The sequence below is a fragment of the Mugil cephalus genome, chromosome 3 (genome assembly GCF_022458985.1).
Source record: "Mugil cephalus isolate CIBA_MC_2020 chromosome 3, CIBA_Mcephalus_1.1, whole genome shotgun sequence".
Taxonomy (NCBI): Eukaryota; Metazoa; Chordata; class Actinopteri; order Mugiliformes; family Mugilidae; genus Mugil; species Mugil cephalus.
Window position 1 is genome coordinate 5,375,084 of NC_061772.1, and position 27,157 is coordinate 5,402,240.

At 40.9% G+C, this 27,157-nt stretch overlaps 1 protein-coding gene across 3 annotated transcripts in view; it reads right to left on the minus strand.

The window, feature by feature from the left end:
• Nucleotides 1–3,366: 3,366 nt before the first annotated feature.
• syt7b (synaptotagmin VIIb) overlaps nt 3,367–27,157 on the minus strand; it is a 91,691-nt gene continuing 67,900 nt past the window's right edge. For all 3 annotated transcript variants that reach the window (XM_047581042.1, XM_047581041.1, XM_047581043.1), the window contains 6 exons: nt 12,841–12,964; nt 9,622–9,889; nt 9,340–9,509; nt 8,915–9,029; nt 8,518–8,717; nt 3,367–6,882 (listed from right to left, as the gene is read on the minus strand). In XM_047581042.1, coding sequence (XP_047436998.1) covers nt 6,778–6,882; nt 8,518–8,717; nt 8,915–9,029; nt 9,340–9,509; nt 9,622–9,889; nt 12,841–12,964 — 982 coding nt within the window. In that variant the 3' untranslated portion in view covers nt 3,367–6,777. The remainder of the gene's footprint in view (nt 6,883–8,517; nt 8,718–8,914; nt 9,030–9,339; nt 9,510–9,621; nt 9,890–12,840; nt 12,965–27,157) is intronic.

A 27,157-nucleotide genomic window follows, 5' to 3' on the forward strand; every position in this document is an offset into this window, starting at 1 on the left:
CTTTGATTTGGTTTTTATTAATAGTTCTATTATGATTTCCCCTTAAAAAGATTATTGTTTGAGGTCATATTTGGTTCATATACATAAGTCCTACTGAAGTGGAGATTTCTGGCTCGCATACTATGATGATACATTAATTTTGAGAAAATGGTCTTTAAACCACTATTTACAGTCAATTTGGAACCCTCACTTCTTTTCATATCTGAGCCACTGCTAGCTAATTTATCACTTCATTTATCACCAGACCCCTAAAGTATTAGATTAGATTAGATTTATTGTCATTACACATGAACAGAGGTACTGCTAATGCAGTTTAGTTTATCTTACCCCAAGTGCAATAAGCAGTAAGTACATGTAGCGTAAATAGTGTGGTATATCATTGGTATGGTACAACTAGTATTTTATAGTATATGGACAATATTTACAGATGGAAACCTATGCACAGGTGAGGCCATGTACAGGTGAGTGAGCAAGATATACAGAATGATTGAGCATATTATACAGATGGATTTGTGAGTTAAATGTGAGTAGACTATTAACAGGAACTATAACATCTCTTATACTAGAGGAAATGGCAGATGATAAATTAGGTGATACAAAATACAGAAAGTGAGCATCAAAGAGTGCATAAATAATAAGCAGTAGGTCCCTAATATTTCTGCAATATTTGGTATATAGTATTGTGTAAACAGTACTATGTTTAAAGTGTGCGTGTGTAGAATAGTCCAGTAGTGCAGTGGTGATTGTGTAACAGTCTTTAGTCAGAGAGGGAGTGAAGAGTGGAAGGGTGTGAGTGGATTGGTGTGTAGGGGTCACCGGGGGGCAGAGGTCAGTCACAGTTCTGGGGGAAAAGTTATTCCTCAGTCTGCTGGTCCTTGCCCGGAGGCTTCTGAAGCACCTGCCTGAGGGCAGGAGGGAAAATAGTGCATGAGTTCCTATGATGCACTGGGCAGTTTTCACTGTCCGCTGCAGTCCCTTGCACTCTGTGACAGAGTAGACTGACACAGTTGGTTAGGATGCTCTCAATCACACATTGGTAAAAGTTCATCAGGATGGCTGAAGACAAATGGTTCTTCTGCAGTGTCCTCAGGAAGAACAGACACTGGTGAGACTTCTTTACTAGACTGGCCATGTTGGTGGTTCAGGACAGGACCTCAAACATAGGAGTCCTCAGGAACTTGAAGCGACTCGCTCAACGACCATTCTGTTGATGTTGATGGGGTCATGCGTGCTTCTTCTCTCCTTCCTGAAGTCCACAGTGAGCTCCTTGGTTTTACTGGTGTTAAGGAGCAGGTTTTAATCAGCGCACCATGTGGTCAGGTGCTGTACCTCTTCCCTGTAGACTGTTTCATCGTTGTTGCTGGTGAGACCAATCACTGCGGTGTCATCTGCAAACTTGATGATGGAGTTGGATCCATGCATATATCTGCAGTCGTGGGTGAAGTTTATGGAGGGGCCTGTCCCTTTCCTCATGTACCCTAGCACTACTAACTTTGTATAAATTGACCTGCTGCAACAGTAAAATACAGCTTACACATGCAGGGACTAGGCCAGCTTTTAGCAATGTCTGTAACAGTATGATGCAATATATCTGTCACACTTTATTATCTAATGAATAGTTAAATATGGTGGAATGGGTTCCACCTTAAGATCCCACATGCAGGGGGAGCACAATTCATGCCTTTATTGCTCTGAGGCTTGTTTAGAGTATATATTCATCAGCTGCCCACACACACCCACTGTGCCTATCTGTAGCCCAGCGTTCCTGTCATCCTCCACTGCTGCTTCCTGTGTCGTGACAGCTCTCTGTTTTATCCTCAGCCCCACCATCATCCTCTGTTCCCTTGGAATTTCAGCCTCATGTGCTTTCGTTCTCTTTTTCCTCCACCACCACCATGAGCAGTGGCACATAACCTGCCTCTGGTCTTCCCATGTCTGCTAGAGAGCGATGCGCTTAAGAAAACTGCTCCCCCTTTTGAGAGAGGAGGGTTGCAGAGTGTAATTTTAAGGTTTGGAGGTGTTGGATAAGTTGATAAATTAAACACCCCCTGTCAACATTACATACACAGAGTTTATGTATCTCTCCAATGGTGTGTTTGAAGATGCTGTTAAACTTTGTGTGTAGGAGGCAGAGCAGGCGATTTGCTTAATTCTAGAGATCAGCACTGATTCTAAAGAACCATGTTAATTACCCTTAAAACCCTTAAGTTCCTATTTTTGCTCAGGCAGTTAGTGGAAAATGGAAAGCAAACATGGCTATGTATTTTCAGCAGTGAATATAAGAAATGTGCCGTTATCAGCTGAGCCATGTGTTTGCAATTAAAGTTCAATGAATGATATTAACACATAAAATCAGACAGTGATTAATGTGCATCTCTCTAGAGGAAAACTGGACAAAAAAAAAACACCTGTTCACAATTAGATCAGTTTGCAAAAAAGAAAAAAGTTCAAATGATCATTTGTCAAGTTGTGCAAAATGCACTTCATTGCACTATTTTTGATCAATAAATTCTATCTGGTTCATCATGTCATGAACCCTCTGATTTACCTTGTGTAAACAGAGTTGCAGTACTCCCAACTGTACAGACTACAACAGTATGCTGCTTGACACCATTGCATGAGTATTAATATGTTCAGGCATAACATTATGACCACCTTCCTAATACTGTCAGGTCTCCTTTGTGCCTCCAAAACAGTTGTGACTGATTAGAGAATGGACATGGGTCTTCTGATGGTGTCCTGTGGTGTCTGGTAACAGGATGTTGTTAGTGGGGGTCTTTGGGTCCTGTGAGTTGAGGGGAGGGGCCTCTGTGGATCATCCCACAGATACTTGATCAGTTTGGGATCTAGTGAATTTGGAGGCCAGGTCAACACCTTGTGCAGTTCTTCATATTATTTTTATTTATTTTTTTTTTTTGAGTGAGTGTTTGTTTTTGTATGTGTGTCTGTGTTGATGGCTGCTGCCATCACCAAGTGTCATTGCTATGCGGGTGGGGGTACCTGGTTTGGTCTATGTGGATGGTACATGTCTAAGTAGCATCCATAAGAATTCCAGGTCGAAAAGGTTCCCAGCAGAACATTGTATTGTCACAAGATGGTCAATGTTATTTACTTGTCACTTGTCATAATGTTGTGGCTGATTGATGTACTTTCTTGTCATAGTTTAAGTGTATTTATATGGCAATACTTTAATAGTTTTATTTAAATGTGCGTCTTGTAAGAGAATATAGTTACATTGTTGGAGGGCACTGCTAGCATTTAAGATAGAAACGACACCTTTGTGCTCGTCCACTGCGCTTCCCTTATGTAGCAATATGGCCTAGATAAATCAGAAGAAACAACCTTCTGCTGAAAAATTCAAAACAATACCAGACCAGAAGAATCTTTGTTTTATATACACATTTATATTACTATATACACTGTACAGAGTTCAAAAAAATAAATGGTTGATATTTAACATTGTGCACCCCACGGATGTGTAACTACAAAGAGAAAAGGGAGTGAAAGTAAGAGGGAGAGGGGTTAGTGATACCAACAACAGACAGATATCGACAACCCCAGTAAATACTAATTATTTTTTTCTGTCTTTTTTTTTTTTCATACGGGACACTTCACAATCATTTGTACAGTATTAAATGAAAATGTTGCTGGTTAACCTCTCTTTGACTCAAGCAGTCCCTTAAGAGAATGCCCTAAAACAGAAATGCGAGCTCGTACAGTAAACTTTACCAGTGTGTGGTATTTGGCCAGTGAGGAGTGTAGAAAGACGATTTTAGCTCGATTTCTTAAAAAAATATACCAAACCCTGACTTAACTTTAACCAATATTTAAGTTGCATCGATTTGACTTTCACTAAGCCTCTGGAATGTAATGCTTTGTCAGCAGCATTGGAAAGAACCCCCTTGTTTAACACACAGGGCCATCAGGACAGACGGATGACTATGTTCCTGGTTATTTTGGGCCGCTCGATGCTCTGTTCTGACCTGAGACGTAGCTAAAGGTGATGCAAAGAGGTGACGATTATCTCCTGTCTCACCTTTTTTTCCTCCCCGCTCCCTGACACTTGGAGAGGGAGCGCATATGGTGAAGAACAAGGCGTGGCGGGGTTTATAAGGCACACACAGAACACTTTGTGCCAGAAAGCATGTGTGCACAGCGGGGGTGTTTTGTGGAAGCGTCAGCTGTGATGTTAAGGAGCCGCCCTTCGTTCTTTTTTGGCCCCGGTGAATCAGATCTGACCAGATAGGAAGGACAGAGAGAACATTAAGGACAAAATGTTGCTAGCTGCTTCGGTCTGAACTAAAGATCTGGTGCATGATGGTCAAATAAAAATGATTTTATCTCGTGTAAAGGTTGCTTGTGACATTTTTCCTATGACCTTGACTCTCGGCTCACATACAAGAGATTTCCCTACTCCCAAACCAAACATCCCCGTTAAGCTAACTCTGCTATGAAGAGAGGTTTGTTCCAGCATCGTTGTCAACAAGTGCAGTGATCCTTAAAGACAGCTTTTAAAAAAACATATTTCTTTGTACATCTGGTTCATACAGAATAAAAACAGTAAACAATGCTGTTCTGTATTAAACTGGCAAAATAGAACTTAGTGCAGATATACACAGGGGGACTCACAGGAAATACAATCACACAACTAAACTTCAAATATTGACACTCACCCACGACGCAAACGCACATACACACATCCAATAGACAAATAAATAAATAAATTAATTAATTAAAAAAAAATAAATAACAAACAGTGGAATGTAAAAAGACTTTCCCCCCAGATATTATTACTCTCGTTAGTTTCCATTCACCCAGTCAGCAAGCATCTATACAGGACATGAGAAGGGTCACATTCAGGCAGTGAAGCAACTGGAAGACTGACCTGTACGGAATTCAAACCACCAAATACTGGCTTCATACTAAAAGTGCTCTGGTGTAAATTAAATTTAAAAACAATCTTGGAATGCTTATTAAATGTTTAATACACAGATCAAGAGAGACACATTCTAACGGGGGTGATAGCGTAATTTAGATGAAGTTGATCCTTTACTGCCTGAATTAGTAAACTGTCAGTTCACCCAAATCACAAAATTAAGTGCAGATCTTCATTCAACCGTAGAAACGATAATATTGCACGTTGTCTGTCTTTCGCACGCAGTATACGCAAATACTTGGTTACTGAGGAAAGATTGCTCTAGTGCCACAGAAAACCACACACTGTGGGGTTTGTGGAGCTTCCAAATCACAATGAAAACCTATTGATCTCCATTAAAGTTGGGGCAGCAGCAGCTATTACAAAAGATCATATCTGTTTCCTCGGTAACATCAGCTGATAAGACCGCGCCACCTTACCATCGGTGACACTTCTGAGAAAGGCAGTATGAATGACATCTTCCTGTTATTTCAGAAATCCGTGTCAAAAGGAAAGCGGTAACCTATACATATTAACTGTCTGTCCTAGTCGATACTAGTAAGGGTATGTTAGAAAGCACTGTCTGTGATCTGGACGTACTGACCCTTTAACTTCGTTGACCTTCTCCCACATGTTCACCTAACATCAACACCACAGATTCTAGCTATTCTACCAACACTATCAAGGGCAAATTTTTATTTTCAACAATATCTCTAACTTAGCTGTGCAAGTCCACAATACTCCCTCATGCACACACACAACAAACACACATACACACACATTATTCCACACTTCCACACGTATGGAAGCTGCTTTTTGCTTATTTTCAGTGTCTGGAAGAACAGGTTGATTCTCTAAGTTGTTTTCAAACCAAAAAATAAAACACCACATTAATCACTTTACTGTTTTTTTCTGTCCATCTGGGTTTCTTTTCCAAGAAAATAGGAAAGTATGTTTTTTTACACATGGCCTATCAGACCAGCGTTAAATGTTCGTGTTCGTATCCTTTTTTCTTTTACTTTTTTGTTGGAGAACTTCATTCGGGGTTACAGCACATCACCCACAGCACGCACAGACGACAAAGGGTTCCAGCCAAAGGGAGAATTATTACAGTGGTACCAGAGTAAGAGTGAAAAGTGAAAAAGATCAAACATGAGTTGAGTGAGAGTCCGGTGCTAGTAATTTCTAAATACAGCCCATCACTCTTCCATTGCCTGTCGGTTTTCCTGATTTTTCAGGCATTTGGAGGGTACGGAGGGACGGGGACAGGAAAGGAGGACTCGGAGAAGAAGGCGAGGAGCAGAGTGGAGGGTTCCTCACTGCATCACCGGGTGTGGGTGGTGGATGGTGTTTCTCAGGTCAGTGACTTTCACACTCAGGTGTATGTTTGAACGCAGCTCGTCTTGCCACCGCAGCGGATGGCTGGAATTTGAGTTTGATCCATTTTTGGTTGGTGTTCAAGGTCGGCAAGAGGTCCTGCTCTGATGTTGGACACTGCGAAGAGTTGACAAGATGATGAAAAAAAAAAGAAAACATCTCACAGAAAGAGGACACAAGTAGGAAGTAAGGAAAGACATCAAAGACATTTTTAAGTTCAGACAAACGGATGAGAGGTGAGGGATGTTGGGGTCTAGTGGGAATCAGAATTTGACAACAGTGAAATTTAAGGACGGTGTCACGAGGACTGAGGGCAAGGAATATCAAAGAAGCCTGAGAACAAAGAGACGACACGGATGGAGATGGTCTGCAGCACAACGCTGCATTTAGAGAGCAGGGAATATGTGCTGAGAACAGAGGCTGAGAGGCTGATGCTGAGTTGTGGAGAGAGAAAACACTGTAGGCAGGTTGGTTAGCTGGGTCCCTCAGGCCTTGAGAGCATGCCACTGGGCCACGGTAGTGCGAGGATGGCCCATCATGTCTTTCCAGTGTTTTACCTCAGCAGGGCCACTCTTCCATGAAAGATAAATCTACAAGAAATGGAGACAGAGTTATTTACAAAGTGCATTCACAGAAAACACCCTGAAGTTGAGAAAAAAACAGCCATTCTTTTACCACTAAACCTAATCTAACTCAAATCCAGGGCAAACTAAGATCCATGATAAGAAGAGACTTTATTACCTGAAGGTGCTAACGCGTCACTAATCAAACACAGCGTCTTCAAGTGATTCCATTGCAAAAAATAGAAACTTCAAATCTGTACATGAAATACTGATGACATTTCCAATGTCCTTTGACAGGTTAATAGAGAAGAGACGTATAATAGGCAACCTACGTGTAGACAGGTAATACATATGAGGCAGCAACAAGTATAGCACCTGCAATTACTGTAGATGTGCATTAAAGACAAGGAGGCTAACAGCTCCTTCATGCTGTACACAGCTTAGAGATTATTCCTCTATAGCCTGAATGAGACAGAAATGAAACATTTCTAAACCCACTCTCCATTACATCAATACTTACAGATAAGTTTTTTTTTTTTTTTTTTTTTTTAAATAATCACAACACGCAGCATGTGCAGGGAGTCAGGACTGTGTGGAATAATGGGGCAAAATTGAAGCAGATGAAATGAACTAAGACAATGCTTTATTTTATGGGCTTCTGAATTCCTAATAATTTCCTGAGGTTTCCAGAGAAAAAAACAAAAACAAACAAACAATGCAATTTGGCAAGGATTATAGTTGCAGCCGAAGCAGAAACTGCGTTAAACTGGTCCAGTGAATTGATTCAAATTAGTGGTTGCTAGTGTAGTGTAGTGTTGCTGTAACCAAGACTATTTTGGGTCAATGCACAGCAGAAATGTGACTTTGTCCACAGGCAACAGTGCAGTTATATATGTAGGATTACTTTTCCATTTGTAGATGAGATTATGAATGGATCTAAAGAATTTGAGGGCATCTGGTCTTCTTTTTGGTTCTTGAATAAAGATGGCATAATGATCGCTTTAGTCGTGTGAGTTTTGGGTGTTTAGCCACAGACAGACGGTCATAAAATGTGGAACTCCCTCAGTCAGGGCTGAGCAAACATCTGGGATGTGAGGTAAAATGTCATTAAGAACCAAAGGGAAGTCTTCTACTCAAGTGCTCTGGGTTACCATGACCTGGATGATTGGGAACCTCCACAGACATAATGACTGAATGCATTTGTGTAAAATGATGCTTCAAGAAAATTCTGAAATATATTGAAGCTAAGACAAATTCTGTCTTTATATTCTGCTATATCAGCACAATCTTACACCGTTTTGTGAGAAATATTTAGGAAATGATTGAGAAATCACAGCTATCCAAACCTCTCATTAGAGAAATACACATAATTTTACTAGACACAATAATTCAACTGAAATTATTAGACAAGCATGGTACATCTGCATGTCATTCTTTTGTTGTAAATCTAAATATAGCTCCTGCAATCACATTCTCCTTTGGTGTATATTTAGCAAATGACAGCGCAGGAGATTGGGCCATGTGTTCCAGCAGGGGTCAGTAGAGACTGACTTAATAATCAGCTGCTGATGGTCTGTCACAGAGTCAAAAAAAAACAAAACAAAACAAAACAGAGGAGGAGGACAAGAAGAGGGAAGAGGCGAAGAAGAGAGAAGGAGATACCTTTCCAATGACATCATTGCGACTGAGTCTGTCCTTGTCCATGACGGTGATAATTATGGTGGTCTCCCTCAGCACGTGGGCAGGCACGTCGAAGGGGAAGGACTCGTTGAAAACAGGGTTCAGACAGCGCTTCATTACCACTGTCTTCTTCTTCTCCACACGTTTGTCCTTATGCATCAACCACACTTTTACATAGGGGTCTGAGGAGAAATGAGCCAATTTGTATGCTTTAACATCTCATTCCTGTTTACCACACTGCATGAATACTGCATGCGATACATGTGTGATGTCACAGAGCTAATGTCATTTCCCAGTAGTTTCTCATTTTCATTTGGAGGCAGCAGTGATGTAGAAGGGCATCAATAAAAGGACACAGAAGATGAAGGAGCATCCATACCAGAAGTGCCTCCAATGTCCATGGCTTTGAGGTTGCGGGCTTTGATGATGCTCACAGTGATGGTGTTGGCTGTGGGGTTGTAGCACAGAGACACCAGCAGATCCCCTCGACTTCCCTAGAGAAATTACACACAACAGCGGCAAATTGTTTGCTTTCTAGCCCCCTTTGCACGCTGCTCTCCTCTCTGTCTCTTGCTGTGTATCTCTGTTTCTTCGTCTGGCTGTCTGCGGATTCTCAGTCTACCTGTCAGCCTCTCCATACTCCCTCCTATCCCTGCTCCCACAAGCACATCTTCCCTGGGGGCATTATGGCAGCCAGGAATGACATCACCCGTTACATTCTGTCCCATCTTCTCATGCTCCCGATCTCCATCCCTCCTCCCTCTGCTCCCTATTTTCCTCTTTCCCCCTCTCCATATTACTTACGCTGCCATCGCTACAAGGTTTCAGCTCCTTCCAGAAAGTCTGCATGTTGGCTAGGTCCAGTTTGTTGAGGGGGATGGACACCTCCCCGATAGGGTCATTCCTGCTGAAGCGATCGTAGTCAAGAACCTGCAGGTATAGCGTCCTCTGGACCACCTTCTCATAGGGGAACCCTGACAAAGACATTCACACAGTGCGGTCTGAAATGCCGTGGCGATGCACACAGATAAGTTTGACACAGCTTAAAAGTGTCCTCGTGTGCAGTGAATATTAAGTTCGTCATACCTTCAAACAGGAATGTCTCGTTCCAGTGGGGGTTCAGATTCTTCCTCTTGACTTTGGTCTCCAGTTTGTGCTTCTTGTCTGGCAGCAGGTAGAGTTTGACGAATGGATCAGAGGTGCCGGAAAAGTCCTTAGCAGGCAAATCCTGGCCCTTGAGAATTTTGACAGTGAGGGTGGAGTCTTGGAAACTGTATCCAACGCTGAACTGAATACGACCCAGCTTCTCACACACCGGACCCTCATGTTCCTCTTCCTCCGAGCCTGGTGACAACTGTGACATGAAGGAGGACGGAAAAGTTAACATCACGCTATTTTCTGAACTATTCTGGTTGGCTGATGCATTTGATCTGTATTCTAATGAAAGTTTATTTATTGATTTATTTCTCTCTCTTTTGATGTAATTTCACTCAAGTGTTTTCACATCCTGAGAATGAACTTGTGGTGGTCGACTCGTGAGGTTTGGAGATGGAGAGTGTAACCCAGTTATTTTATGTTGATACAGTCCAACACACCGGTATTTAGAGTCTGAGCAGTAAAAGCGTTCATAAAGTGGTTTGCAATCTTGCAAATAGAAAATATAATTTAAATCAGGGTCAGCAAACAATCTTTTCACCCCACGAGCTGCTCTTCTGAAATGCTTTTGGAGAGGAGTCGTAAGATCCGACTCCCTTCAAAGAGCCACAATTCTCGGCATTAAGATGTAGCACTGTCTGTACAAAGGGTCAAACGCTGCAATATTCACAGCATGTCCACACACAGATTAAACACAGTTGGTTTCACACAATAAATAAGAGCCCTGGACTCCACTCAACAGGGGGCACTAACTCTGCACTTCAACATAAAAACCACACCTTCCAACTGGCATTATCCAAATGGCATAATGTTATGTCACAAGGTCGGTCGGTGTCTGCTGCGTGATAAGGGCAGACAAGCGTGCATGGCTGCGTGGAGATGAGAGGGAGATTATCTGTCAGTGGGCAGACCCACTGACTGATGGTGGTGTGGCCTGGAGGGAGGGAGAGAAATCCAGTTTAAAACGCACTATCTTACTGGGGACGAGCTCGAGGCATTACTCAAGGAGCCGTTCCAGACATTTAATATCCAATTCCGTATTCTCACACACATTTCTGATGGTGCTGCTTGGCCTCATTCTCCATGCTGAATATGATCACTTTTCATTACGCAGCCCTCCACCCAACAGCTGGCCTAAATTGCTTTTCCCCATTTTTTTTTGCACTGGGACACTCTTTTTCCCAGAGTCCACCCTTATTATTCAGTTTTTAGATTCTCGACTCTCATTTCGCATGAAGTAGATGTAAATTCTCTTGAGTATACAATACAGGTTTGTCCAAAGGATAAATTTGGCTGATTTTGTATAAATAAATAAAAAAAAATTCTTAAAAAATGTAAAAAAAAACACTGTTGGAGATCTTGGCATAGTTTATTCCTTAGTCACAGTTTAAAACAGTTTGAAATACAAATGAATGTTTTTCTGTTTTCCTTAGAATGAGTAAACCTTTACGTGAAATATTGCACATGTAGCGTATACCCACATTCATTGCATGGAAAACAGAAAAACATTCATTTTTATTAAATACTGCACATGTGTAGTAATCTGCAGCTAAAATTAGTCCCTAACCAATGAATTTGATTTACTATTTTCTTTATATATATATTTTATATATTCCCCTGAAGATATTTTAAATTTAGATTATACTGCAGGGCAGGGTGTTTTGAAAGATTAGTATTTTTTTTTTTTTTTGTATTTTCATGCGATTTCTTAACAATAACACAAAGAAACAGAATATTGCTCTCATTATACTTCACAAAAATAAAGCATATATCTTAACACCTGCAAATGTGTGGATGTGCGATGATAAAGAGGCAGAGACACTTTAACACCGCACTATTCACACTATCCATGGCAGTGTGAGCATCATACAAAATGAAAGCAGTATCAGAGAACATCCTTGATAAGAACCTTGCTGATGCTGACAAGACCCCAATCCATCCTCCCCCAGCCGCTATCACCTGAGACGCTTGAGAGGGCCGGATGTATATATACTCTGACGTTCAGCGTCATTTCACCCTCTCCCCATCAGTACAGCCTGTGGAATAAAGTCTGTATGCTGCCATTGCTTTTCACACAGCGGCGCAAGTGGCTGAAAAGTGCAGGATGGGTATTTTCAGCATGAAAAGGAGCGTTGTGTAATATATAGACGCCTTTGGCAAAACTGCCCAGAATGAGTATTATCATTAAGCACCACCACTGTGAATTCCTCAGACACACCATGGAACCCACATAATTACACGCTGCTCATAGCCATCTATGCCATATTCGCACAGCACCCACAGCACCGCATGTTCTTTCACAGCTAATTACCGAACCTCGCTGAGTAAGGCTCCCCTCCCCTCTGCACGTCCCCTTTCATGGTAATGATTACAGCGTGTTTCAGTTTGCTGAGGTACCGTATGGAAGTAACGGACGCTCTACAGGTGGGTGAGCTGAGTGGGATGGAGACGGTACTTTCGGAGCGATAAAAGACTTGGGAGGACGAAACACCTCTCACACAATTCAACTGAAGTGAAGTGCGTAGGCTGTTTTTGTGTCTCCTCCTGAACTAAAAAGTGAAAACTAAAAGGAAAATAAACGTAAAAGCCTCATGGAAAATAACTTTAATTGCAACATTGGCCAAGATTTCTATCAAATTTCAAAGGAAACTCAAATTTATGATATGGCCGAAAGTTAAATCAGAAGCTTTTTTTATTTTCCATTTTATTGAGTTAAACAAAAAAAAAAAAAAAGACAGGGCTGTCAGACTCTGTGTGTTTTTTCAGACCTCATATTTATTTGTTAAGCATGGTGCTATCATTATTGCTTTCAAATATACGAAAAAAAGCTCAAAGCTGCCGGTATCTTTCCTTTATCATTGACAATCTAACTGCTTTATGGGCGTGTCACTTTAGCTCATATATCTTCTAGTTCCTTGTCTCAAGACTTACATGTCACTTTTATCTTAGGACAGGAAAGGCACCAGCCTCCAAGTCTCTCTGTCTCATTTATTTTGATTTAAAAGGTTTTGCTGACAGCAGCACTCATGCTCTAAATAATGAGTTCAACAAAGCAGAAAAAAACAGACCACAGATGAGTTAGCAGTGTATCGCTGAAACATGTCTCATGTTGCGGTGGAAGCAGTACAGGGTGACGGTAGCGTGCGTTACCATGAGCATGTCACTGGTGACTGAGTTGGCCAAGTCAGAGACAGAAGAGTTGGCATCATGGCGGCGGCCGGTCTCATCCGGGGTCTGACCTCTGGGGCTGCTGCCAGGTTTGTTTCCTGGAGTTCTGTTCAGGTAGACACAGACACACACATACTGTCACATATGATGACTGGTGTAGATTAAATGGCCATCACACCTTTTTGTCTATCAGTTTACAGTAGATCAAAGAGTTTTAGTCCACGTAACTTTGACCATGTAGTGTAAGTCTCTGAAGCAACAAAGGCTGACCTGGCCCTTAATTAAATGTATTGTACTGAATTAAATAGTCCATAAAACAGTCATCTAGAATCTGTTAATTGCTATATTTGAGTTTAACTGTTGAAAACAGGCCACCATCCCACACACCGAGGAATATCCTTAAAGAAAAATATGCCATTAAACAAAACCAAATTGACATTATAATACATTTGTAAGCAATTACCATCTGACTGATAATCTTTTACACAAAAGGATACAAACAGAAAATATTTAAAATTGCTTTCGGATCCTATTATATAACAATTTGGTAGGCTGAGAAAATACATAGATCTGATACAAGCTTAGGCATATTGACAAAAGAGGCTAATGAGAATTTATGAGGGAGACACGAGGAAAAAACCCAAAACAAAATAAAACAGACAAAAAAAACAGAGACAGTGTGAAAAAGAGTCAAGGAGAGATAGAATGTGAGTTAAACCTTAAAGGTAAAAGCAGGAAGAGATTAGGAGGTTTTGTGGGAAAGATGATCCGAGAGGTGAGATGAATTGGAAGACGTACCTTTGCACTAGAGGCTGAGAAAAACTGAAGGAGAGATTTGTTTTTGTTAAAACTCAAAAGGATTAATGGGATGAACAAAGTAAGGTTACTGACTGAAGTTAATGAGAGACTGAGACTCGCGGGCATCAGCCGAAGGAGAAATGGACAAGAGAAGAAAGGGAGATGGGATAAAAGGAAGAAAACAGACCAGATTTGGTTTAAGTGAAGACTTCAGAGCAGAGAGAGGAACTGACATGTTACACTGGCAAGCAAAATCACGGGAGGCTGCAGAAGGAAGGGTGAGAGACAGACAGGGGTTACGCCGCAAAGAGACAAGCAGAAGTGGAGCGACAGTGAACAGGGGAAAAAAAAGGATGCAGTGCGGAAGAAAAGAGAATTGATTCGTCACTCTACGTTTATTTCCTGTGATCTGCAGGTCAGAACACCGACAATGCAGCTCAATTCAGACTGTAATGGTTCCTGTTTCACAGGCTTGCCAGGCACAGCTTAGCTTTGAGTTTAATGTGTCCACAAATGAAGACATCTGAAGCATTAACATTTCTCCAGCAAGCTAAAGCTGCTCAGTTACAGCTTCTAATATCAAAACCTAACACACTTCAAGGAGAAATGTGCTGCCTTAAATAATTAAATAACACGTGGCAGTCACACATATATAACACCTGGTGGTCTCGCTGTGCCACTGTCTTGACTCTCACCGGCACTGTGGCGCTCTGCAATTCACCCACTTCTGCGGTTTCACTAAAAGCATGTCAACTCTGCATTTTTAATTGATTGTGTTGCAAAGAGTTTGTTGTTACTCTGTGATACTTATTTTGTACTTCTATGACCTAAATTGTTTGGAGGGTTCAGTTTTTACATAAGTAGGCCACCTGCATTGAATTACTACATATAATTGCCTCTAAGTTAAGATTGCCTATCAGAGACCATGTAATATTAATTACATTTGATTGGAGCAATGATGGGCAAAGTTTCCTTTACGGAAGTAAGGTGACCATTTACTTGAGACACTATTATGACAACAGGGAACAAATGCTATGGTGGCATATGCCTCTGTAAACCATTGACTGTATATAAATATGGAAGCTCCCCACCTGCTTGTATTGGTCAAACAGCTGCTGTTTTCCCGGCTTTATAGGCGGCGCCGTCTTGTGTAAGACACAGAGCCAATTACCTAACTAAACTCTGCCAGACTCACTTGTGTTTAATTAATACTGTGCTCTGCTCCACCTCCACCAGTTACATAAGCTACTAAACAACTAAAATGAAACATGTCAGAAAAGTGGACACTTGAGGATGCATCAGTTTTATATTAACCTCCTTTTATATTTATATTGGTACCATAAACCATAGCTCTTGAACAGGGGGTCTGCGGAGGTACTGGTTAATTAGACATTTTTATATATATATTTTTAATACAATACCACAAATTTAAATTTATTTAAATACACAGTAACATGAAACCAGCATATTTTGGTAAAGGGTTAAATGGAGGCAGAAGATGTTATCTTTCAGTCAGCGCTTCACTCATTCAGCGATACAGGGGCTGTCTCAACAGCGAATCGTTTCACACAGAGCGCCACAGACCTGTCAATCAAAGTCTCCTGTGCACAGTAGGCCACACTCGTCTCGCTGCTGAGCCAATCAGGAGGCTACATATTACACCCTGACTCTGTCAGGTTCGCCGCAATTGGCCGAGAGCTTATTCAGTCCCCAGGTGAAATCCCAGAAGCACGCTGCAGTATTAGCAGAAGAGACGCTAACAGTGCAGCTCGCTCCCATCAGTCAACTACTGAGGACAAAATGGCTTGGTGATCCACTGTCCCTACTACATTTAGCTATGTTTGTTACCACTTAGGGATGTTTATTTTTATGGCAGTTGCACAGCCACCTTAAAAAATTATATTTAAACCATTATTTAAAAAGCTTCATATTTAATGTAAAATGGTATTGTATATTTATAAGCACTAGGCTGAGTATGTACACATTTACCACAAGGAAACATCACAGTACTGGGTGCTGCAACGTATACCAAGTTGTGCAGCTCATCACTGCAGCCTCAACCAAGGCCAAACTGTATATCTAATGTATAACTGATGACTTGGTGGGCATTTCTGGATCTCCTTCGAGTGTACCCATTTATTTATGATGCAGTCGCACATGTTTTTTCACACTTGGGGTGGAAAATACGCAGGAGGTTTTCTTTGGCAACCAGAGCCTTGAATGTCAACCAGCTCCTGTGCAGTTAGCGACAAATGAATAACCTTATATGTATGGAGCTTTAGTCGCATGATGCTTTTGGGAAATGGGGCACAGCGGTGTGGAACAACAGAAACGTTTTGACTTGACCATAGCAACAGAGGAACAAACAGGTTTCTCTTCTCTTTTTCTCTTTTCTGACAGGATCTCTGAGGGATTCATTTTACTTTGTAGGGACTGGAGGATACGGATAATATCTACAAAGAACTGTCATATAATCACAACATTTCCTCTGAACTAAACTAAAATGAGAAAATGACTAAATCAAGATCAAATCATTTGCAGATCTCATGATGAGGTTTGGTCATTAGAGAACCACCCACTGTCAAAAAAAACAGGACACCAACCAGGTTAATCTGAACAAATTCCTCTAATTGAATGTGAGTGTTGGGTCATTAACATTAGAGAATCAAGAGCGCACCACCCACAGATGTTCAGAATAAAAACCTAAACTCCCTAACCAGCCATTTAGAGATGAAGAAGTTTCTCGGATGTAACGCCCTCGACATTAGTTGAGTTCTTCATCTTAGTCCAGCTGCTTTTGTCTTAGCTTTGCTTTTTTTTTGGATGACTGACAATCTCCACAAAGAACGGATCCTTAAAATACATTTTGTGATCCATCACTATTTTGTTGCTTTCAAGCATATGTCTTCAGTGTGTGAGAGCACTTGTGTGAGTGTAATTTGCTGATGCTAATATCTTAGCAGCACAGTTGTTTATACTCCAGGACAATTTTTTTTCAGCTCAGACAGAGACATAAGTTCAGAGGCCCTGAAAAGGAGGATAGTTATCACCTACTTCCTTCAACAGCTCAGTTGTAGCTCATCTACCCAGAGGACTGTTTACACGTATTCCTCCCTTTGACTACAGAGCACATAATATATACTTGTCAGTGGGTCTTTAACCAAAGAGTCTATAAAAGCTACTTGTAGGAGGCTCAGTGACAGCACATTGAGCTCTACTAAATCAACACCCTACACACAAGCCAGTGACCACATGGAACAGTCTGGAAGTTCTCCTGCGCTACTGTGATTGCTTGGTAATAAATTATGTAAGCCATGCAGTGCACATGCAATACCTTAACATGCAACATATAAAATGGCTATAGTAAAGGCATGCCTGCATATAATATATTACGCTGTTTTGTTTTTCTTTCCCAATGGCCAATATATTCAGTGTCCTATCTGCTCCAGCCTAATGGAGCGGCGAGCCCTTTTGCGGATTTGCATAAATCTGATAAGTTCAACACGTTCCTATAAGTAAGCAAGGGGTTGGACAAAAAAATGAACAGAGCAGAGACTGAGGGGTTTCCCGTCGAACTTGGGACACACAGTGGGGTGCTGATTGAGGAGGTGGACAGATAAATGAACGAGAATCTGTATTTGGAGACTGTGCGCGTTCGAAACAGTAGTTAACCGGGTGGAAAAGATAAAGACGACATCTGTCAAAAGCAAGACACGAAAGCTAAACAGAAGGTTTTATCAGAGTAATAGGAAGGAGATGAAACAAAAGTCAGGTTGACTGACTAATTTATCAAACGAAGAGTGTATCATTGTTAATTACACAGCTGCCATGTCTCTTTTGAACATGTGGTACTTTGACTGACTAGGCAGTGAAATTAGGCAAGTAGATTAAAATGATGAAATATTAGACTGCAAATATGAAAATGACAAATTACAACATCATATTTGAAGTTTGAGCTAATGTGCTCTACATTTGTGATGGCAATCATTTCATGAAGTTCTCTTTCTTTCTTTCTTTCTTTCTTTCTTTCTTTCTTTCTTTCTTTCTTTCTTTCTTTCTTTCTTTCTTTCTTTCTTTCTAATTCAATGCATTTTTCTTATTTTCTTGCAGGTGTAGTTGTGCAATAATTTTAAATGTTACTTCATGTCCATGATGTGTCATTTAAATGGAGCTCACTCTGATGAAGGTCATGTGTCATCATGTGTCATCATTTGACATCCAATAAAAGTTCCCCAAACGATCAAATCATTAGCAGATTCTTTCTTTCTTTTTCTTTTCTTCTTACTTCAGTATTGACGCTGACGTTGGACATTCAACAGAGTCAAGTCAGCGTGATAATATTCTATAAAGGCCATAGGAGTGCAGTTGTGGTGCCTGCTTGGTGTAGTCACCACACACAGATTAACATATTGTGACATGAAAGGCAAATGAAGACCTGCTGCCTGCACGGAGTGTCCTCGAATCTCGAGTGTTGACACGGTAACGGCCTGAGGGACGTGAAGCGTTTGGGTGTGGTGGTGAGGTGAGTTCATCCATGTGTGTAAATATACATATTTACCCATCGTCAAAGGCACGCACAGCTGCTTAGGCAGACACACACAGCCTGCACCAGGGTACTACTGGTGCTGCATAATATTTCAAACAGACACGATAACATCCTCAAATTAGTTAGATCTAAAGAAAATGATAACACTGAGGAAAGAAGAGAAAGAATAATCTTTCAAGTCAGTTAATTCGCCACAATTGCTCCCACTGAATTTCATCTTGATTCAATGATATGACAATTTTTTTTTTTTTTTTTTGTAGTTATTAGAGAGCGACAATGCATCTTGTCATGGTGATCAACTTTGGAATTTGCCTTAACAGAAAGACAGACAGACAATTATTTTCAGCTGTAGGTTGGCACTTTCTGCCTGCTACTGACTACCTCGTCTCAAACACAACACCAGTTACATAATTCATCCTTCAGAGGTTGTTGTAACCATGGCTACTGAAACGTGTGCACCCACTTAAGGTTGTACTCACTACCACCATGTATTTTAAACAGGGTTACAGTAACCATGGTAACAGGAGCATTCAAAAGTGGGCAGTAAAATACAAGTAAGTTCAACAGAGAGGGGCATATATTAAAAATAGCAAAAAAGCCCCAGGGCGAAGGGGAAACACATTTAGTAAGCCTTTGAAACACACTCTTTGACTTCCTTAAACCCACACTTATTCAACTGCCATGACCCTGTGAAAAACACCTCAGCGCATACCCCTGTGTACGTGTGAGCTCATGCTGAAAACGGCTGATTTATAAATGCCAAAAAGAAGTGCAGAATAACCTCCGGCCAAGACACGCAAAACAAGAGGCAAAGACGGGAATGTTCAACAGTGGAGTTACCTTGGCCCCCTTATCGAGATCGCAAGACTGAAACAAGCGCTTCTCTAGTGCCACTCTTCAGTTTTTTCTCCAGTAGAGAAATGCAAATTAAGTAACGGCAAGTCCGCGAAACAGAGCAAATGAGCGCACACGCATGCAACTCTCTCAGAGGTCGAGAGCGATGTCCCTGGAGAATGACCACTTCGATCTGACGCAGTGAAAGTCAAAACCCGACTTTTGACCTCGTGGCCTCATCTGAGTCGAAAGCCATCTTCTTTGTAATTGGACAAAGCAGGTCATTACATCCCAGGGGACAATGCAGCCACATCTTATCTCCTCCTGTGTCACATGGCTGTGGGTGAGCGTGCCTAGCGTTGATTAAGAAGGTCTGAATAGATGAAAGGAACATGCTTCATTCATTCAGGCTTGATAAAGGTGTATCATGGAAGTAATTGTTGGAGGAGAGACTCGGCAACATTGGCGCTTTATTTTCCACATGTGTCAAATCTGTACTCCGTAATCGTATCACCTCCTGCACCATAGCTACTCACAGCTGAAAAACGGTGCTGCACATGTGATTAGAGGCTGCACATCTGTACGCACACAAGCTTCTGTTTTTGAAAGAGTGAAAAACACAGTGAAAAGTCAGCGTTGAGGACTTATTGGAAGAAAAAACTATATCAAATGTTAAGCAATAGAACATTCAGCCAAGCTATGAAATTATTTATGTCCTCAACGTGTCCATTTAAAGACTTCACTACAGAAATATGTGCCACTTCAAATTGATTATTGTATTTAGGTTGTGCCCCAGTTACATGTTAACGGAATAAATCAGCTTTTATTAGTACCCTGACATTTAACCTCTTGACCTTTGAAACAACCCAGTTTCTTAGAAATGATGCACTGCATTTCATTTGTTAATGACAGCATCAGTCTCAATATTTTGATTTTATCTGATCTCCTTTTACAGCCAATAAGATTAACTTAAGAGAATCGACATGAGCCTTCTGAGGGGTTCCTGTGTGCATCCTTTTGGGGATGACTGCTGCCACCATGGAGTGGCATCACTATTAGGTGAAGGTGTCTGGTCTGATCTAGGTGGGTGCTACATGTCTAAGTAACGTCCACATGAATGACAGGTCCAAAGGTTTCCCAGCAGAACATTGTATTGTCATAATACTGTGGCTGATGGGTGTAAACACTGACGAACTTCATTGACATCACCGAATTCATTCAACAGGAAAAGACGACCAAGAACAACCCACATGTTTGATTGTACATATTTTCAAACACAGAGCAAATAATTGCTTTGCTGCTTCGTTCTCTTCCTTTCACCATATTTCTTTTACATCCTTTTTACATATTGTCCTTGTAACTAATCATTTTCTTTCATTTTTTTTTTTTCAAGGGTAGCTGCAGTGGACACATCCTTGAGGTTTTATGTAACTGTTCAGCCAGCCATGCTTTTAAAATTGAAAAATACCCCACTTTTATAGATATTTGTCTGACATAAGATCGTCAAGAAAAAGGTTTTGGTGAATAGTCTAACTGGTGAAACAAATTAGCAGTACAGTATCTAATACAGAGCAGAATCAAAAGATTCATCGTGATATTAAAAAGAAAATCTTGCAATCTTCCTGTCCACTGTGTCTGAGCTAAATACTGATCACTCAAAGAAGTGCTCAGCTTCTAAGAGAAAATGGATCGAAGAGGGGACTTGAACAATGTTGGTATTTTACCTTTTACAGTTTTCATTATCAATCTCCAGAAGTCATGTCAAAAATAATTACCTGCTTTGGGATATGAGATAAAAATGAGTTATAAAATGACCAAGATTTATTGCATTTCCTTTTATACGCAGTTTCATGTGGAGAAAACGGTATGAAGTTAAAGACATGGAGGTGGGACTGAGTGAGTATGAAACTGTATTTACAACCTGACATTTGGACTCAAATTGTAATGGTAACACACTGACTTGTACGTTAACACAGGAAAACCGTCCTCAGAAGAATCTCAGTCCTTTTTTCTGACCTTAAGCAATGAAGCAGATTTATCAGTCTACCCAAGCTGACAGTCATCTAAACTGACAGAGAAGCAGTGATGCGACATCAACCCATTGCAACACCAGTCAACGCCCGCAGGAAAAGGGGGATTAGGTGAAAAACAAATAGTGGAACGGGACAGGAAAAAGAACATATAGCAAACCGGCATGCCAAAGTCGCAACTGGTGCAATTAACCAAATCATGGAAGACAAATAGAGAGAGATGCAGATGATGAGGAGAAATAAAGGCTGCTTTCGGTAAAGTGGGAATTGAGGGGATGGGAAAGAATTGGGACACAGAGGACAAGAAAAGGGAATGTGGAAGGAAGGGTCAGAACATAAGGAATGAGCGTTACCAGCAGGGCCTGGATACAAAGTGTGTCTCCATAAACATGCTGCATCTGGGTCTTGCTGATCATACACTAGCCCTAGGAGACCATAAAATACAATATAGGTCTCATGTCCCATGATGGATGAGGCCCAGGCTCCGATGTCAGCCCACTCAGCGCTCCCCACCAACAGGGACAAATCACTCGGCCACCGCCCCCCTCAGAACACAGGCTAATGCAACTAATGGAGCCGTCTACAGTGTTGGATTAGCATGATGCTTTTTGAATTCTTCTGATGCCTTGTTCTTCAGATGATTCCAGTGGGTGAAGCTATTTTTAAAAGAAAAGTGGAAAATCCCATTGCTGATGTATTATCCATTCCCAAACTAGGGATAAAATCATTATTGAATGTGTTTTTTTTTTTTTTTTTTTGCCTTTTGCTGATCACTGTCACCTTCTCTGTGATTCCCCCTTCGCTTCCCTTTCATGGGCTCTCTTAAATCAGCTCCCTGATCAAAGCACCACACGGCAACCCGGGGAAATGGTGAATGAGCTCCAGACGTAGTTCTGACAGCTTTTGTAAAACGACGCCCCGTTTGTGCTGACCTACATCGCTTTTTCTTTCCAATCATCTTTCCTCCTGGGCCACTGCAGGCTCCAGGGGCTGCCACAGGGACCAGTGGCCAGCCTGGAGAGTCATTAGGAGCCTTGACTCACTGTGATCGCTGGCTCAGACACATGATTGAAAGAGTCGGATATACCAGCTGATAAAGGATGACAACAACTTCCTGCTTGATTAATATTGTACAGTCTGGCACTGTGCAACTCAGGACAACATTAGTCAGATCAGAACTTTGATTCCCGTTGAGGCCTGTACAAACATGCAAACACCCATCATGTCATGTAGTGTTGGGCAGCCTGGTCGGGGTATGTTTATCATCAAATAAAAAATTGATGATCAAATAAAATTGCTGCAAATACATCAATACACACTACAGTCTATTTAAAGATCCATCAGAGATCCAGTACATAGCATTTTTCACTCTCCTGTTTGCTCTGCTTTAGTCTCCTCCCACTGCCTCTTCAAGTGCTCAGTCAGGTTCCTTAGTTCCTAACTTCTTCTTTTGGTGCTAAATGTTAAGGATCAAGTCAAAGATCACTTAACACATTGAACTAACACATTGAACACATGGTAAATTATTAATGAGAAGATAAGCAGAAACACAAGCAGGCTGAAAATGGAAAGCCACACTAGAAAGGCTCTTAATAAACCACATCATGACTTGCAGCAAAAGCTGAAATTATTCGCTCTCGGTGAAGCAAGTCTTTCTTGTGAATGCCAAACAGGAATAGCCACAATCAACCGTGCACCATTATGTTGCAAATTCTGCAAAATGACCCACGTTTGATTTGAATGCCCCATCACTGGAAGCCAGTGTGGGTAGAACAAATTCTTGGCTTGCATTGAATGAAAGCACACTTTGATATGCTACCTTTCAGAAAGCGTTTCACGTTTTACAGCTTTTACAAACTCAACGTTCAGAAGGGAGCTTGTCTAGCTCTTTTGGGCCTTTTCATTTTTATTTCCCTGTTGCATCGCTGTGTGTGGTGAATCTCTGAGCTCATTATGATGCAGCTCTGCCACGCAACAACGGCTTTCTGAGATGATAATAATACAAACAGCTTCAGAGCTTCCATCATAGTTATCTGCAGGTGGGTGATTATGTCCAGCCCGCTGCAGGGCTTTGGCTGCTCGACTACAGTGACCGAAACTGACTTGCGCAGAGATTAGAGGACCTTTCACTTAACCAAAAGAGGGAAGAACACCAGCCTTTTCCTGCAGACAAAAGATCAGCAAGAAGGTGCCTTTTGACATTAATGTGATTAATTGTAAACCCAGCTTGGTTGTCTTCAGGCGGCTTCCAAGTGCGAGATTTCAGATATCTGGAAAGGTTATTCAAAGCCACACAGAGCAACTTGGTCTTCATAAACTTTAGCACAACATCATGTTTGAAGACTGTACAATATGTCAGAAGAAATATAAGCCAAATGTTTTTATGTGTGAAAATACAATAAGAGGAGGGTAAGAATGTGTATCTGCTCATTGCTAAGGAAAATAGGCCAACTTTTTTTTTTTTTTTTAGCAATCATGGTTGTAATCTACTGGCAGCATATGTTTTCCACTGACAAACACTATAAGCATAAACTCATACTGTCATCTTGTCCCCCAGAATATCTTTGGCTGCAAGACTGTTACCCAGACTGAGAGGTTCCTGAAGAGTGTTATATTCAGTGTGGTTGCTCCGGTCGGCAAATTCAAAAATGGGTAAAGAGATGGGCGATGGAAGTAGCCACACCATTATCTATGCACAACTTTAATACAATTTAAAGAATATGTTACATTTATAGTCAAAATTTTATAGTAAGATTCATGTGCTGGGATGTAAACATGTTTGTTTCTGTTGGGCATTGAGCATGGAGGTCAGTGTGGACTGACTCGCTTTTGGAGCCAGTTTAAAGTGACCAATCGAGACACTGCACTATCACCAACATGACTTCCAACATTCACATTAGCACCATTTCTCTGGCCGTGGAGGACGTTGCTTGAGTTCAACCCATGATCTCGAAAACATAATAAAAGACAAGATACACTGCTACAGGATACTTTTCTTTCTAGGGATGTAATCAACAATACAGACCAGTCTGCAAATGTTTATATATGTTAAACATTTTTTTTAACACTAAAATATTTTAATTGAGTCACAGTCTGTTCACAGCTCTCAGCACACATCATTAAAGTACCTGTATATCCCTTGTCACTCAGTCTGTGTGGTGTGTTTACTCAGTGATAATGAAAATGTTTCTCATTACTACAATATCCTTTTCAAATATTACATTACTAAGACATTTTTTTTTCCATTATGAAATCAAAATCTCCTGATCCCATTTCTGCATGGATCATAAAACATATCACTTTGTCCCAAGGACAATAGTTTTCCCATAATAGCAGTAAGTTGATATGTTTGATATGTTTCACATTGTAAATAGTGATCCAAAAGAGAAAAGGGTCTCAACTGTAGCTATCATACTCTAGTATTATTATTATTTTATATCAATGTCAGGGTCAATTCAGTATTTTCAAACCAGATGCTGAGATCATCATTCATTCACAGCGCTACTCTTCAAACCACGACGAACCAATCTGTATTTATTATTTTAACACCATAGGGAGGTTTCTTGTCATAATATCAGCTTATCCTGTGATAACAAATGTTTACAAATGTTAAATGAGAATTTATAGTGAGATAAAGTGATGTGATTTGTAACAACAGTTTTTTTCTTCACAGTAATATGCTCCCATAGAATAGACGCAAATCTTGTGATTAATGTAAGCATATTGAATGAGGGAGAAAAAGTCTGTTTTATGAGAGATGATTCATGCCAATGAGTTACTTTGCAGCCGCGTTGCAGACTAATGACTACTGACTGAATCCAAAACACACATTAATGCTGCACAAATATGTTAATATGGATCAAGTGACTGTGTGCCGTGAACGATCCATCTTAATGAACTGGGAAAAAATGATCCCTCAATCTCTGCAATTCCTCTGAGCTCTTGTTTCTTGTTTCTTTTTTACCTCTTTTAATTCTGTTTTGGATGGTGGAGACACAAACAGAGCTAAAAGGAGATTTTACACCTGTCCACTGGACCAAACCATGAGTCCAGTGGTGATTGTGTGGCTGTGTAAAAAAACCCCAGCCACATTTACTGTCCACGTGTAGAAGCACTGTCTGAACAAATATACACTTGACCCAATACACAGACGGCACAGCTTTGCTTCTGTTCTCTACTGTCTGATATGTTTGTAGATATTTGTGCTCCGAGCTGTATTTGATTTTCATTAATAAACCAAGAGAACCCCAAACCTCAATGGATGTGTGTATTTTTGTCTCCCAGCACATTTTGTCTAGAAAGCTAGGAGCAAAGGTTTTCCACTATTTCTGTCTCTCTTTCACTTTCTGACAGCGTCTTGTCTTGTCACATATAATCTTGGCGGGCTCATTCTGCTCCTTCCTTCTCAGTCGGCTGGGCTCCATGAAAAAGGGCCGGGAGCAAGCCAGCAGACTGGTGCAGGGAGCTTACGAGGTAACTACAGAGACAGAGAGACGAGGAAGACAGACAGAGATGATGATGGAGAGCTGTTATTAGTTGTGGAAGGACACTAGACAACTTGGCCCACGCGAGCCCTCTGGCAAGAGGCTAGCTGGCTGGCTGTGATTAGAGTTAGGTACTTGACAGACCTCCAGACAGTATGAGGATGAGAGCATGATTTGGAGACAAGAGGTGAGCTTGTCCTCAACCCCTGACTGACCCTTTGATACTGTAAATTAAATCTAAAAGGCGTAAAAAGGCCATAACTGTTGCAGCAGCGACAGAAAAATCATATTCTTTTCCTCCATGTTGGATTTCTATTTTTCATAAGTCACAAATTCACAGATGACCTAGTTAGAACAGCACACTTGGATGCTCTGCAGGAATGTTTTGAGAAAACTTTTAAGAAAAGTAATGGGATGAAAAAGAGCATTTTTCATTAAAAAAAAATGTAGGGTTACACTGAATCGCAGCAAGTGGAGGCAAAACAGAAAGGCTAAGCAAATTAGCCCTCAAACATCGGTGTGATAAGAGCAGCCTGTTCAGTCTTTTGTTCACCAGCTGAGAGACTGTGTTAGTCTCTGACGGCTGCTGTGAGATCACTTGGAGATGAGAGGTTAGCATATTTTTAGAAGACTGTTTCATGTGAGGCATCTTACTCCTAAATAATGAGGGTGCCCTTCTCCCCTGCCTGCGACTCAAAGATCAAATCAGCAGAGTGGAGCTGAAGACACATACAGGTCTGGAGGAAGAACACTGAGGACATAAAAACCGAGAGAAAAGTGACCCAGAACAGGAAAGAATGGTAATATGCAAAGTAAAAATGATTGAAGATTGTGAGCACAGACGAGCACTTCAGTTTAGAGGTGGAAGGCATTGGACAGACTGATAATTAGAGGTAGAGGAAGACAACTAAAACCACAAACTGGGCTGTATAACACTGAGAACAGCAAGGCCACGTTATTTGTATGTAAGGTGGCTACTTTGGTTTTCAAACAGCCTGTTCTCCTGTGGTTTTTGGTATTCGAAGTATTCGGCAGGTAGGCTGTTTGTAGCATCTTGGAGACCTTGCTACAGTTATTCTGTTTATTTATTGTGTCTCAGTGTCAGTATTTGCATCGCATTTCTATATTCAATAGCGTGAATTTGCAGCGTGTGTTTTGTTTGTATTAAGTTTTCCATCACTGGCCATCACACTTACACTTGGACGGCATAGTTGGCTTTGTTTTGTTGTTGCAGAATCAATTAGGGAACCACACATGGGGGTTTGACTATTTCACTGATGTATTTAAATTGGACTGATTGGATTTCTGAATGAGAATTACATTGCTAGTCATTTTGTGAAGTCAAAGGATCAAAGGCTGCGTTGGTGAGTGTCATGTGAGAAAGGTGGGTGTAAACTCCTGGCTGCAGTGCTCGTATCAAGAGTAATGTCCATGTTGACTGGGAAAATTTTAATTTCTTTATATTTTAACTGTCAAATCAACTTCTTTCTGCCTTGAATGAACTGTTGATCTTTTACATCACCCTAGTGTTTATTTAATCCACTACATCAACACCGTCTTGCAACACTTTCAGTTTCATTACCTCTCCTCTGTATGACAAACAGCTG